The 12,500-nt window shown below is 47.2% G+C and overlaps 1 protein-coding gene across 1 annotated transcript in view; it reads left to right on the top strand.

Moving 5' to 3' along the window:
- LLGL1 (LLGL scribble cell polarity complex component 1) overlaps positions 1-2,798 on the top strand; it is a 65,678-nt gene extending 62,880 nt beyond the window's left edge. The window contains 2 exon segments of the mRNA XM_056535540.1: positions 1,243-1,319; positions 1,681-2,798. Of these exon segments, the coding sequence (XP_056391515.1) occupies positions 1,243-1,318 (76 nt within the window). The 3' untranslated portion in view covers position 1,319; positions 1,681-2,798.
- The last annotated feature ends 9,702 nt before the right edge of the window (positions 2,799-12,500 follow it).

The raw sequence follows: 12,500 nt of genomic DNA, 5'->3' as shown, positions 1-12,500 counted from the left end.
GGCTGTTTCTCAACAGCTGGAGGCCCACTGGTTGGAAAACACTGGTATACAGACTCTTATTGTTTGTTGGCACCGCCATCTGTGTGGCTTTGTATGGTCATGCAGTTTAGCTCCATTTAAGTGAACTGGGCTCCGCTTCTCTGTATAGCCATGTCTGACACTGCAGTGGTCTCCAACCTGTGGCCCCCAACTGTTGCTGACTACATCTGCTTGAGTGCTATAGTAAAGGTTCTGCTCTATGGGGTGCATCATTCTCCTATATACACAGACTTTTAGTACAGGCAGCAATGATCTCTAGTGTTGCAATAGAGGCGTGGATCTAAAATTAAATAAAAAAATTAACTTAGATGGTAAGAAGTACTCGCCGATACCAATTACCGATAATCATTTTTTCAATGCTACACATGTCAATGGGTAATGCTGCCCCTTACTGTGTGTGTGTGTGTGTGTGTGTGTGTGTATGTATGTATATATGTATGTATATGTGTGTATATATGTATATTATGTGTGTGTTTTTTTTTATTTTAATTTTTAAATTATATAATTTTCATTCTCTTTTATTTTTTTTATTATATTCCCCACTATTTTATTTTATTTTTTTTAGTTCCCATAGGGGACTATTATTGCACACTGACCAATGCTATGCCATGGCATTGATCAGTGTTATCGGCACTCCTTTACTACTGCCTGCCATGGCTGGCTGAAGTATAGGAGCGATGATTAGAAAGCATGGAGCACGGTAAGGGACCTCCGGCCGTCCTCACAGCTGATCGGAATCACTGCTGTATCCTGATCAGCATCCCTGAGCTAACCGGCAGTACATCTCAGGACTTAAGACCCCACGATCAAAGTTGATTGCTGCGTCTAAAAGGGGTTAATCCCAGATATCACCGCGCATTAGCCACAGGTCCAGGCTATGACGCACGCTCAGTTGCTGAGCGCGCACAGGGCACCTTCGTAATGCCCAATCAGATACCCGCCGGCAGGTATCAGGGACATTTGCTGAGTACAAGTCCTGGTGCAAATGTCCAATATCGGGACATATATAAAATATATAATAAATTATGCTATGTCCCGATATTGGACATTTGCACCAGGACTTGTACTCAGCAAATGTCCCCGATACCTGCCGGCGGGTATCTGATTAGGTATTACATATATAATATTATTATATATTTATATGTGTGTGTATCATTTAGATTATCAATATTTTATTTTAATATTATTATATTTTTTTTTTAGATCCAATGAAGAGTCTGAGAAAAACATGAAGAATTCGTCAGATGAGACGCGGCCCCCGGAGATCCTGATCAACTGAGGTTGGTGCCAACTGTTCTCATTCTCGTGTCACCTGATGGTGTATACACGTGTGATGGGCAACTCTATAATATACTTCTCTTCCCTTCCTGATTGCCTAAAGGAAGCAAGTATGATAATTTAATCTGTGTTTTCCCCAACCAGGGTGCCTCCAGCTGTTGTAAAACTAAAACTCCCAGCATGCTGGGAGTTTTAGTTTTACAACAGCTGGAGGCACCCTGGTTGGGGCAACACTGTTCCAATACTAGCAGTACACTAAGGAATTGCTCTTCATGCAATTGTCCATGTATAATATGCTGTAATAGAATTCGGTTTACATGCAAGATATAATTTTTTTTAATTTTTTTAACTCTTATTTTCCAGGGTCTGTCTGCCGCCCCCTCACCTCTCCGACCTGGTTTACATTTAATTCTCATCATGGCTTCTTACCACATTGGACACCAGCCCCCCTTTCCTGGATTTAGTGGGCCCCCTATACCTGGCTCCTTGACGTTGCCTTCTGTAATGGTGGGCGATCACCACCTTGTGCCTCATTCCATAAGTCTTGCTCTGCATCAGTTGACTTCTATGTGATTCCGGAACGTCGCGGGGACGCAGGAAGGGGCCCCCTCCCCTACACAGACTCTTAGTATTGCAGAAGCCTGACATCGTATTTTTTTATAAATATAAATTGCTCATAGCTGTCGCATATGATTGCTGAGCCTGGGGTGGGTGGGGGAGTGGGCCACTGGTCATGTGACTTATCCGGTGGTCTCGTTCTTTTATATGGACCTGCTGCTCTCTCTATATTGTGATCGGCCTCTTGCACAAACAACCTATTCACATTGAACTAGTAGAGCCCTTAACCCAGCAATAACTGGCACACTTTATAATACGGCATGAAAAGCGAGCCCGGCGTAGTCCATTCCCTGCTTGTCGACGACCAAACTTTTCTACCCGCCCCCGGCTGTGACGTGAGTGTGATCTCCGGGCCAAAAAACCATTACTAGCCAAGGACTGCGAATTATAAACAACTGTGAGCTATGGGACCCCTGCAGCATTTCAGGGGTTAAATCAACTTATTTTTTTTTTTTTTTTCTCCCTTTTGTGTCCATTACACGATTTTAGATCTATTTTTGTACACCTTTTTGCCTTCCATTTCTGAGGCTATTTTTTGGTACCGCTTTTTCTGTGAATCTACGAAGATTTATAATAAAGGGCAGGTCGAGAGATATGGGGGGAGGGGGGGCAAGTTCTGGTGGTGCGTGGCTCTGGAAGGAACTACTGGTCCCAGCATGACGGTGGACGAGCATGGCATGGAGCCACAAGGGGGCGCGTACTTTGCTAACCTTATTGTCTCTGACAAGATTCTTTGAAGAATTATCCAATTTACATGGATTTTATTTTTCTGGTTAGGTTGTAATCTTATTTCATTTTTTGTTTTATTTTTTTTCTTTGTTCGTTTGGTTAATTATTATTTTTTTTTTTTTTTTGTTTAGATATAAAACAGTTTTTATTAAAATAAAAAATAAAGAATATTTTGTTTCTTTATGAAATGCGCAGCGCTAAATGCGTACGTACTCGGGTGTAGAGCTTTATTTTGCACCTAAATACTATGCTGTAAAGTCAATGGCAGCCATGGGGAGAAACACTGCCCTAAAAGATCAGTGTGTGGCTGGGAGTTGTAGTTCTGCAACAGCTGGAGGCACCCCGGTGTGGAAACACTACCCTAAAACGATCTGATGGTTGCCATTGACTTTACAGCATAGTATATAGGTGTAACATGAAGAACTGCAACTCCCAGACAAAGGCTGGGCGGGCATGCTGGGAGCTTTGCAACAGCTGGAGGCGCACTGGTTGGGAAATGCTGGCATAGAAGTTGTATGTTCTGTCTAAGGCGGTCCGGGAATGCTGGGAGTTCTAGTTGTTGCCCAACCAGGGTGCCTCCAGCTGTTGCACATCATCAGTTTTAGAGGCTTGAGGCACAACGATAACACTGTTCCAAATCCCCTACTTCCTCGCAACCCTCTGCCTTTTTCCTCCCTTGCCCTATACCCTTTTCCTCCCTTACACTATAGAGAACACATGCACGCTTGTTCAAACTGAGCGTGCACATGTATGAGAGGAATGGGAGAAATGGCTGCTGCTTATGTATATACCCACCTTTTTTCATGTGACTTCATTCTGGCAGCAGCCTCTTCTGGGTGGTGGCCTCTAGATTTACATGGCTACTAATTAACCCCTTTGTTACACTTGACATACCTGTGCATCATAATGCTGGGAAGAGAAAATGGAAGAGCTGAGTCTGCGCCATACAGAACAGGTACAACCTATACCCACCATCAGCAACCAGGGTCTGAGAACCCCAATTCTGGCCATTGAATCCCCTAGATTGATAGCAACCTTGCATCTAGAGCAGTGTTTCCCAACCAGGGTGCCTCCAGCTGTTGCAGAACTACAACTCCCAGCATGCCCGGATAGCTGTGAGCTGTCTGAGCATGCTGGGAACAGTAGTTTTGCAACAGCTGGAGGCACCCTGTTTGGAAACTCTGATCTAGGGATTAGTCTCCTAGCTGTTTACTACGTCTTCCTGTCAGTGGTCTTCACTGAGAACAATCCAGATGTTGCAAGACTACAACTCCCAGCATGCTTGGAATTGTAGTTTTGTATCCTCTTGAATATCCACAGTTTGGACACCACTGCGCTACCTCACTTCCTAGCGCGAGGAATAAAAAGGTAAAGTCCAATTAAAGACTATAATAAAGAATATGATTGGGGGGATAAAAATCTAGCTGCTGTGCTTCCCCCTAGTGGTGGTTTAATGGCAGGCTCCATATCTGGAGTGTGGTCGGAGTCTATGATATGTACAGTACTTAATGGATGAACCGTAACATGAATGAATTCTCAGATGTGACTCCAAACGGTTCATGTACCTAGCGACCGTATACAGTATAGTATTATAAAAACCATATAGAATCGTATTCGTTTTTGCAGTGAGAAAATATACACTGCTCAAAAATATAAAGGGAACACTTAAACAACACAATGTAACTCCAAGTCACTGACACTTGTGTGAGATCCCACTGTCCACTCAGGAAGAACACTGATTGACAATCAATTTCACATGGAACAGACAACAGGTGGAAATTATAGGCAATTAGGAAGACACCCCCAATAAAGGAGTGGTTCTGCAGGTGGTGGCCACAGACTACTTATCAGTTCCTATGCCTCCTGGCTGATGTGGTCACTTTTGAATGCTGGCGGTGCTTTCACTCTAGTGGTAGCATGAGACGGAGTCTACAACCCACACAAGTGGATCAGGTAGTGCAGCTCATCCAGGATGGCACATCAATGCAAGCTGTGGCAAGAAGGTTTACTGTATCTGTCAGCATAGTGTCCAGAGCATGGAGGCGCTACCAGGAGACAGGTAAGTACATCAGGAGACGTGGAGGAGGCCGTAGGAGGGCAACAACCCAGCAGCAGGACCGCTACCTCCACCTTTGTGCAAGGAGGAGCACTGCCAGAGCCCTGCAAAATGACCTCCAGCAGGCCACAAATGTGCATGTGTCCACTCAAACAGTCAGAAACAGACTCCATGATGGTGGTATGAGGGCCCGACGTCCACAGGTGGGGGTTGTGCTTACAGCCCAACACCTTGCTGGATGATGGCATTTGCCAGAGAACACAAAGATTGGCAAATTCACCACTGGTGTCCTGTGCTGTTCACAGATTAAAGCAGGTTCACACTGAGCACATGTGACAGAGTCTGGAGACGCCGTGGAGAATGTTCTGCTGCCTGCAACATCCTCCAGCATGACTGGTTTGGCGGTGGGTCAGTAATGGTGTGGGGTGGCATTTCTTTAGGGGCCGCATAGCCCTGCTTGCCAGAGGTAGCCTGACTGCCATTAGGTACCGAGATGAGATCCTGAGACCATATGCTGGCACGGTTGGCCCTGGGTTCCTCCTAATACAAGACAATGCTAGACCTCATGTGGCTGGAGTGTGTCAGCAGTTCCTGTAAGAGGAAGCCATTGATGCTATGGACTGGCCGCCCGTTCCCCTGAATCCGATTGAGCACATCTGGGACGTCTCGCTCCATCCACCACAGACTGTCCAGGAGTTGGCGGATGCTTTAGTCCAGGTCTGGTAGGACATCCCTCAGGAGACCATCCTCCACCTCATCAGGATCATGCCCAGGCGTTGTAGGGAGGTCATACGGGCACGTGGAGGCCACACACACTACTGAGCCTCATTGGGACTTGTATTAAGGACATTACATAATGTTGGATCAGCCTGTAGTGGGGTTTTCCACTGTGATTTTGAGGGTGACTCCATATCCAGATCTCCAGGGGTTGATACATTTGATTTCCATTGATAATTTTTCTGTGATTTTGTTGTCAGCGAATTCAACTATGTAAAGAGGAAAGTATTTCATACGATTAGGTCATTCATTCACATCTAGGATGTGTTATTGCAGTGTGCCTTTTTTTCTTTTTTTTTGGGGCGGTGTACTAAAAAAAGCAAACCTGGCTTGGCACAGTTCCCCAACAAAAAAAAAAACGTATATTCACTGTATACATTTATATTTATATTGTTCGCTTTGAAAATAAAAATAATTTTTACTGTCGAAGCAAACAATATAAAACCATGAGTGAGGGGAGATTTATAAAAACCTGTGAAGAGGAAAAGTTGACCAGTTGCCCATAGCAACCAATCAGATCACTTCATTCATTCTTAAGGCCTCCCTTTTTTTTTTTTTTTTGTTATAGGTGGACAAAATAGTGACACTTAAACATGCCAAACAGCCCGGGTCCCTGGACCAAATAAAGCAAGGGCCCCATGCAAGACTCCAGCCCTGGCCTACACCTCTGCCCCATTCCTATTCCACACAAATCCCTCCTCAAGTTCTCTTTCAGGTATGTAGGTCAAAAGTGCAGGTAGGTAGATGTATAGGTAGGGATATTCTGCGGGTATGTATGTATGTAAGGCAGATAAATAGGTATATAGGGCAGGTCCTAAATCTGGGGATTTAGATTTTTTTTTTCCACCAGTGAAGCCTTAAGTCCTGATGCGTAGTAGCCTCTCCATGACCGGATCCAAAGCAACCGCCTCGTCAGTGCACCCCTGGTAGGCTCCATGACAGTCTGTATACCTGCGGCCCAATGGGCTCACTCAAGACCTTTACAGAGCCAAAATCTACAAATAAGGGCCAGACAGATGACTATATCGCCTCTAGTCAGAAGAGACCTGGTCTGATGGCTAGACACCAGTAATCTTTCAAAAAGGGGTCCACTGGATGCCTCACCCGAAAATGTTGGTGACCACCAATGCGCATCTTTGGAGAAAATTTTTTTTTACTTAGAGTAAAATCTCTCTCAGAGGGTCTATTGGGGGACACAGGAACCGTGGGGTATATCTTGCTGACACCAGGCAACATAAAAAAAAAAAAAAAAAAAAGTTGGCCCCTCCTGGCAGGATATACCACATCTACTGACTCTGAGCTTATCAGTTTAGTCCCAATGCAGTAGGAGGGAACCGAAAGAACACAGAAAAAAAAATGGTTGGCCGAGGAACACCCCAGACAAAAAAAAAAAACGAACAAACCAACTGACAGACAACCGACTAACAACGAATGGGTGGGTGCTGTGTCCCCCAAAAGATCCTCCGAAAAAGTGATTTTACTGTAAGTATAAAAAAAAAAAACTACTTTTCTCGGTCGGCTCCATTGGGGGACACAGGAACAGTGGGACATACCAAAGCAGTCCCCGGGGTGGGAACAGACAGCAACCTGCGGAAAAAAAAAAAAAGTCAGGAGGAAGGCTGAGCCACCATTGCCTGCAGCACCTTGCAACCTAAGCTGGTGTCAGAAGGTGTGCACCTGATAGAATTTGGCAAACGTGCAGTGAAGACTGCGTGGCCTCCTTACAAACCTGCGCGGTCGTAGCTCTGTTGTGAACCACCCAGGAGCTCGTGGAATGCAGCGTAATCTGAAAAGGCAGGACTTTTCCCCTACAACGGTAAGCTTCCAAAATGGCAGAACGGATCCACTTTGAGATGGTCGCCTTAGAAGCTGGATGCCCCTTATGACGACCCTCCGGAAGGACAAACAAAATCACACTGCCGGAAGGACAAACAAAATCACACTGCCGAAAGGAGGAATTGACAGAGAAAGAGGTCTTCACAGCCCTTACTATACCAAGCGATGGAGGGTGAGAAGGAGATGGACAAAAAGAGGGCAGAACGATTTACTTGTTCAAGTGGAAAGCAAAGACCACCTTGGGCAAGAAGGAAGGGACTGGACAAACAACGACCTTGTCCTGGTGGAGAACCAGAAAAGGGGGGGTCACAGGAATGAGCTGCTAACTCTGACACCCTCCGGACGGAGGTGACTGCTGTCGTGGAAGGTGGCCTTTCTCATTGCAAACAAAGGGAGACATTCCGGAGGGGCTCGAACAGTTCCCCTTGCAAAATGGAAAGCATAAGATTCAGGTCCCAGGGTGGAGTGGGAGACCTGTATGGGCGACACCCTGCAGAAAAGTGCGGACATGGGAGTCTGATGCCAAGGGGTGTTGAAACAGAATGGAAAGAGCCGACACCTGTCCATTGAGAGAACTGAGTGTCAAACGCTATTCCAGCCCCGACTGCAAAAAAGAGAGGGAAAAAGCAGAGACGGCAGGGGAAAAAAAAACTAGGGGACCGGAGCATGGTGAGAAAATCCCGGGCCCTCTGGCGTGGCGATTGAAACCACGTTTCTAACACAGTGGCAGTGAATTCAGGTGTCAGCGTGGTCCCTGGGAGAGCAGATAGGACCGGCCCTGTATACTTTGTGGTACGTCAGCGACGAGACGAATGATGTCGGCGTACCACACTTGCCTGGGCCAACCCGGAGCCATGAGAATCGCTGCGATGCCCTCCCTGCCTTGAGCTTCCTCACAACCTGGGGAGAAGAGGGAAGAGATAGGAAAGCGCAAAGGGCGATCAGGGGATCACCAATGCGTCCACAGCTGGAGCCAGAGGGTCCCGGTACTTGGCAACAAAGTGAGGAACCTGCCTGTTGAGACGTGACACAGAGTTCCACATCCGGAGTCCCTAAGCAGCTGCAAATGTCCGCAAACACCTCTGGGTGAAAGGATCACTCCCCGGGGTTGGCTGAGGAGCGACTGAGAAAGTCCACCTCCCAATTGTCCACCCCGAAAGACTTGACTCTAACCGTACCTTCCTGGAGAAGAAGCTCTCAGTGGAGGAGGCACAGGAGGAATGGCCTGAAGTTCCTGGATGTTGATGGAGAGATGAGTCTCTATGGTCGCTACCATCCGGCCCAGAACCTCCATACAAGAACGGATGGAGACCGGAGCGTGTCGACGTAGGAGATGCACTCCTGCCATCAGGGCAAGAAGATTGTCCAGCGGGAGCTGGACCCGGGCAGCCACGGTGTCTAACTTGAGTCACAGAAATATCAGGGACTGGTAGGGAGGGAGGTTGGACTTCTCCAGGTTGATCACCCAGTTGGTCAAGGTATGACTCTTGAGACAAAGACTCTCCCGATTTTGCGCCAGGGAGGGCGCTTTGACGAGTAGGTCCTCCAGATTGGGGAGCACTGAGACTCCCTGAGTGCGCAGAATGGAAATCACCTTCGCCATGACTTTGGTGAAGAACCTGGGGGCCATGGCCAGGCTGAAGGGCAGAGCCACAAATTGAAACTGACCCGCAGAAACAGTGAACCGGAGGAAGCGTTGTTGAGCCTGGAAAATGGGGGTGTGGAGGTATGCTTACCGGATGTTCACCGAGGACAGGTATTCCCCCTGATCCATGGATGCCACAACCAACCAGAGGGACTCCATGCGGAACTTTCGCAGAAGCAAGTGATTGTTGAGTAGCTATAGATCCAGGATCGGACTAACAGAACCCCCTTTTTGGGGGACAAAAGATGTTAGAATAGAAACCCAAAAAACGTTCCCTGGGAGGCACCGGAACGATCACACCCTGTGGTAGGAGGGAGAGGACAGCGGATTGAAAGGCCACGGGGGAACCTGGAGGATGGGACCGGGAAAAATGATCCCGGGGAAAAGAAGCAAACTATCTGGTAGCTGTTGGAAGTGACGTCCCGAACCCAGGAATCCTGCACCTGAGACAACCAAATGTCTCAGAACAGACGACCTCCCACCCAAAAAGGACACTCGGGTGGGGGCATCCGTTCAGGTAGAGGTAGACTTGCAGTTACCTGGTTGGGCTGCAAATCGGCCGTAATGGCCATCCGACTTCCAGTTGGGATGCTCCTTGAAGGAGGGAGCCTTCCTATACTGCGAGGCCACCGGCTTGACCGAGCAACCTGAAGCAAAGGACGGAAAGGGCCGAAAGGAAGAAGATGACATGCGGCAGGAATCTGAGTGGTGTGGTCTATTTTGAGGGAGCAAAGAGCTCTTATCCCCTGGCGCCTCGGAAATAATGTCCTGAAGAGCCTTAACCCGGAAAAGGGCAGCTCTGTAAGAGATTTCTTAGAGGCGGCGTCGGCATCCCAGGCCTTCAGCCACATAGAATGAGGAATCACTACCAGGTTACCTGTAGTAACTGCTGCACAGCGGGCAGACTGCAGAGAGGCCGAGCACCGGTAATCTCCAGCATTGGAGAGTTGGAGTGCCAAGTCCGCTAAATCTTCCAGCAGAGCCCCCCGATTAAGTGCCCTGGCGAAGTTGGGAATCCCAGACCGACAAGGCTTTGGACACCCAAGTGGAAGCAAAAGCGGTGAGGAAGGAAAAACCCACGGCTCCGCTAGAGTGCCCAGCAACAAGGGAGGTGGACGGAGCTAGCGCCCGACATTACAGGCTGAAGCCGTGGCCTAAATTATAATGCAGCCCAGTATGAGGGACAGCCGGAACCACAGTAAAAATGCAAGCCTGTGCCGCCACAGCCCAGCTGACAGAACCCGCGGGCGGCGCAAAGAGAAAGCGAAAAAACAAAGATATACCTATGCGTTCCCGAATGGAGCCGACCGAGAAACCTCATTTACCATAAGTGCCTGATTCTACCCCCGAACCCACAAACCTTTAACAGTCAGTATGGAACAGTCCATCCTCTTAAAGGGGTCATCCAACATAAGGTGACTTTAGTAATGGAGTGGCATACAAGGTCTGTGCTTGTGTTTGTGGTAAATGGCTGTGTCCTGTGTCCCTCACCACACTGCTGGCTTGTTTTTGGGAACTGGCTACTTACAGTTGCCATGGCCTTCCTCAGACTATAATCCCCAGAATCCTTTGTCTCAAGGTGGGAGGTGATTTCCCTCCCATACTTGTGGTTGCCCCACCCATTGCAGCACCTGACACATAGGCTGTGGATCTGTGAGACGGTGAAATGGTGAATGTACACACATGTGCACTGGTAACGTCATCAGGGGGCCGGCTTCATATACAACAGACAAAGCAGCCGAGCTCCCTTTCAGCACCTGATTTGTGATGTAATGTCTCGGCCACACAGCAAGCTGGGAAAGGTCAGAGACAACACTCATTTTGTAGGATGCAGAAAATAAACTTCCGGGAAAAGACAGACAGAGAAATTGGATCCCAGCCATCAAACATAGGTCAGCGCGGTATATTATTATCTACACTAACTTTGCTGCCCATGTCTCACATTCAAAGAGCCAAAAATCCTGGAATACCCCTTTAAGTTAGAGTTATCAGAGGAGGTCTTTTTAAAAAGAGCCATAAACCAACTTCTTCTGGAATCTATTTAAAGTCTGGAAGGTTTTCTCCTCCTCGTGTGGCTCTTACCCTCCTATTCTGAGTGAATCCAATATAACCAAGATTCTGGATTTTCTATAAGAAAACCTAAAGCCAAGTACATTAAAGGGGTACTCCAGTGGAAAACATTATTATTATTTTTTTTTATGTACTGGTGCCAGAAATTGATGATTTGTAAATAACTTCTATTAAAAAATCTTAATCCTTCCAGTACTATCAGCTGCTGTATACTCCAGAGGAAGTTGTGTAGTTTTTTTCCAGTCTGACCAGTGCTCTCTGCTGCAGCCCCTCCCTGTAGACAGCTGCAGAGCCCCCCCCCCTTGTAGACAGCAGCAGCAGCCCCCCACCCCTTTAGACAGCAGCCCCCACCCTTGTAGACAGCTCACCTGCGGCTGTCCTCTGTCATGTGCTGCCGCCCCACCGCCCTGTTCTCCAGTCCTCCCGTCCGCATCATGACGTCCTATGGAGGAGCATGTGACATATACGTCACTCTGCCTCCTCTGTAGCGTTACGCTGGGTGCGGGGGAGGAGGTGGAGTGACGCGTGTCACATGCTCCTCCATAGAACAATGTTGCATGCAAATGGATAGTATCAGCAAGGATACTAGTATCGGTATATCCCTATTTATTTTAAATTGGGGGGGGGGGGGGGAGTTAGGGCCATGGCCACCTCTGGCTCCACCCCTAGCGACGCCACTGGGAACTGTCCAGAGCAGGAACAAATCCCCATAACAAACCTCTCCTGCTCTGGACAGTTCCTGACATGGACAGAGGTGTCAGCAGAGAGCACTGTGGTCAGACTGGACACCCCATTAACCTCCTGTGCTATGGGTTTCCTGTCCCCACCTCCTGTGGTGTTATCCTAGAAGATTTGGGAGAAGCAGGCTTACCGGTAAGACTAACCCTGTTGAATATTAAAGGGGTACTCCGGTGGAAAACTTTTTTTTTTAAATCAACTGGTGCCAGAAAGTTAAACAGATTAATAAATGACTTCTATTAAAAAAATCTTTACCCTTCCAGTACTTAATAGCAGCTGTATGCTACAGAGGAAATTCTATTCTTTTTGAATTTCCTTTCTGTCTGACCACAGTGCTCTCTGCTGGCACCTCTGTCCGTGTCAGGAACTGTCCAGAGCAGCATAGGTTTGCTATGGGGATTTTCTCCTGCTCTGTACAGTTCCTGATACCGGCATCAGGTGTCGGCAGAGAGCACTGTGGACAAGACAAAAGAGAAATACAAAAAGAATAGAATTTCCTCTGTAGAATACAGCTGCTTATAAGTACTGGAAGGGTACAGATTTTTTTAATAGTAGTAATTTACAAATCTGTTTAAAGGGGCACAACTGGTGCCAGAAAGTTAAAGTCCCATATTTGTTTTTTGGGGAGGGGTGCGTGAATTGATCCAAATAAAATTTTGGTTGTAAAAAAAAAAAAAAAAAAAAAAAAAAAAAAAAAAAAAAAAAAAAAAATGT

The sequence above is a fragment of the Hyla sarda genome, chromosome 8 (genome assembly GCF_029499605.1).
Source record: "Hyla sarda isolate aHylSar1 chromosome 8, aHylSar1.hap1, whole genome shotgun sequence".
Lineage (NCBI taxonomy): Eukaryota > Metazoa > Chordata > Amphibia > Anura > Hylidae > Hyla > Hyla sarda.
This window is presented reverse-complemented; position numbering and strand designations above follow the sequence as displayed.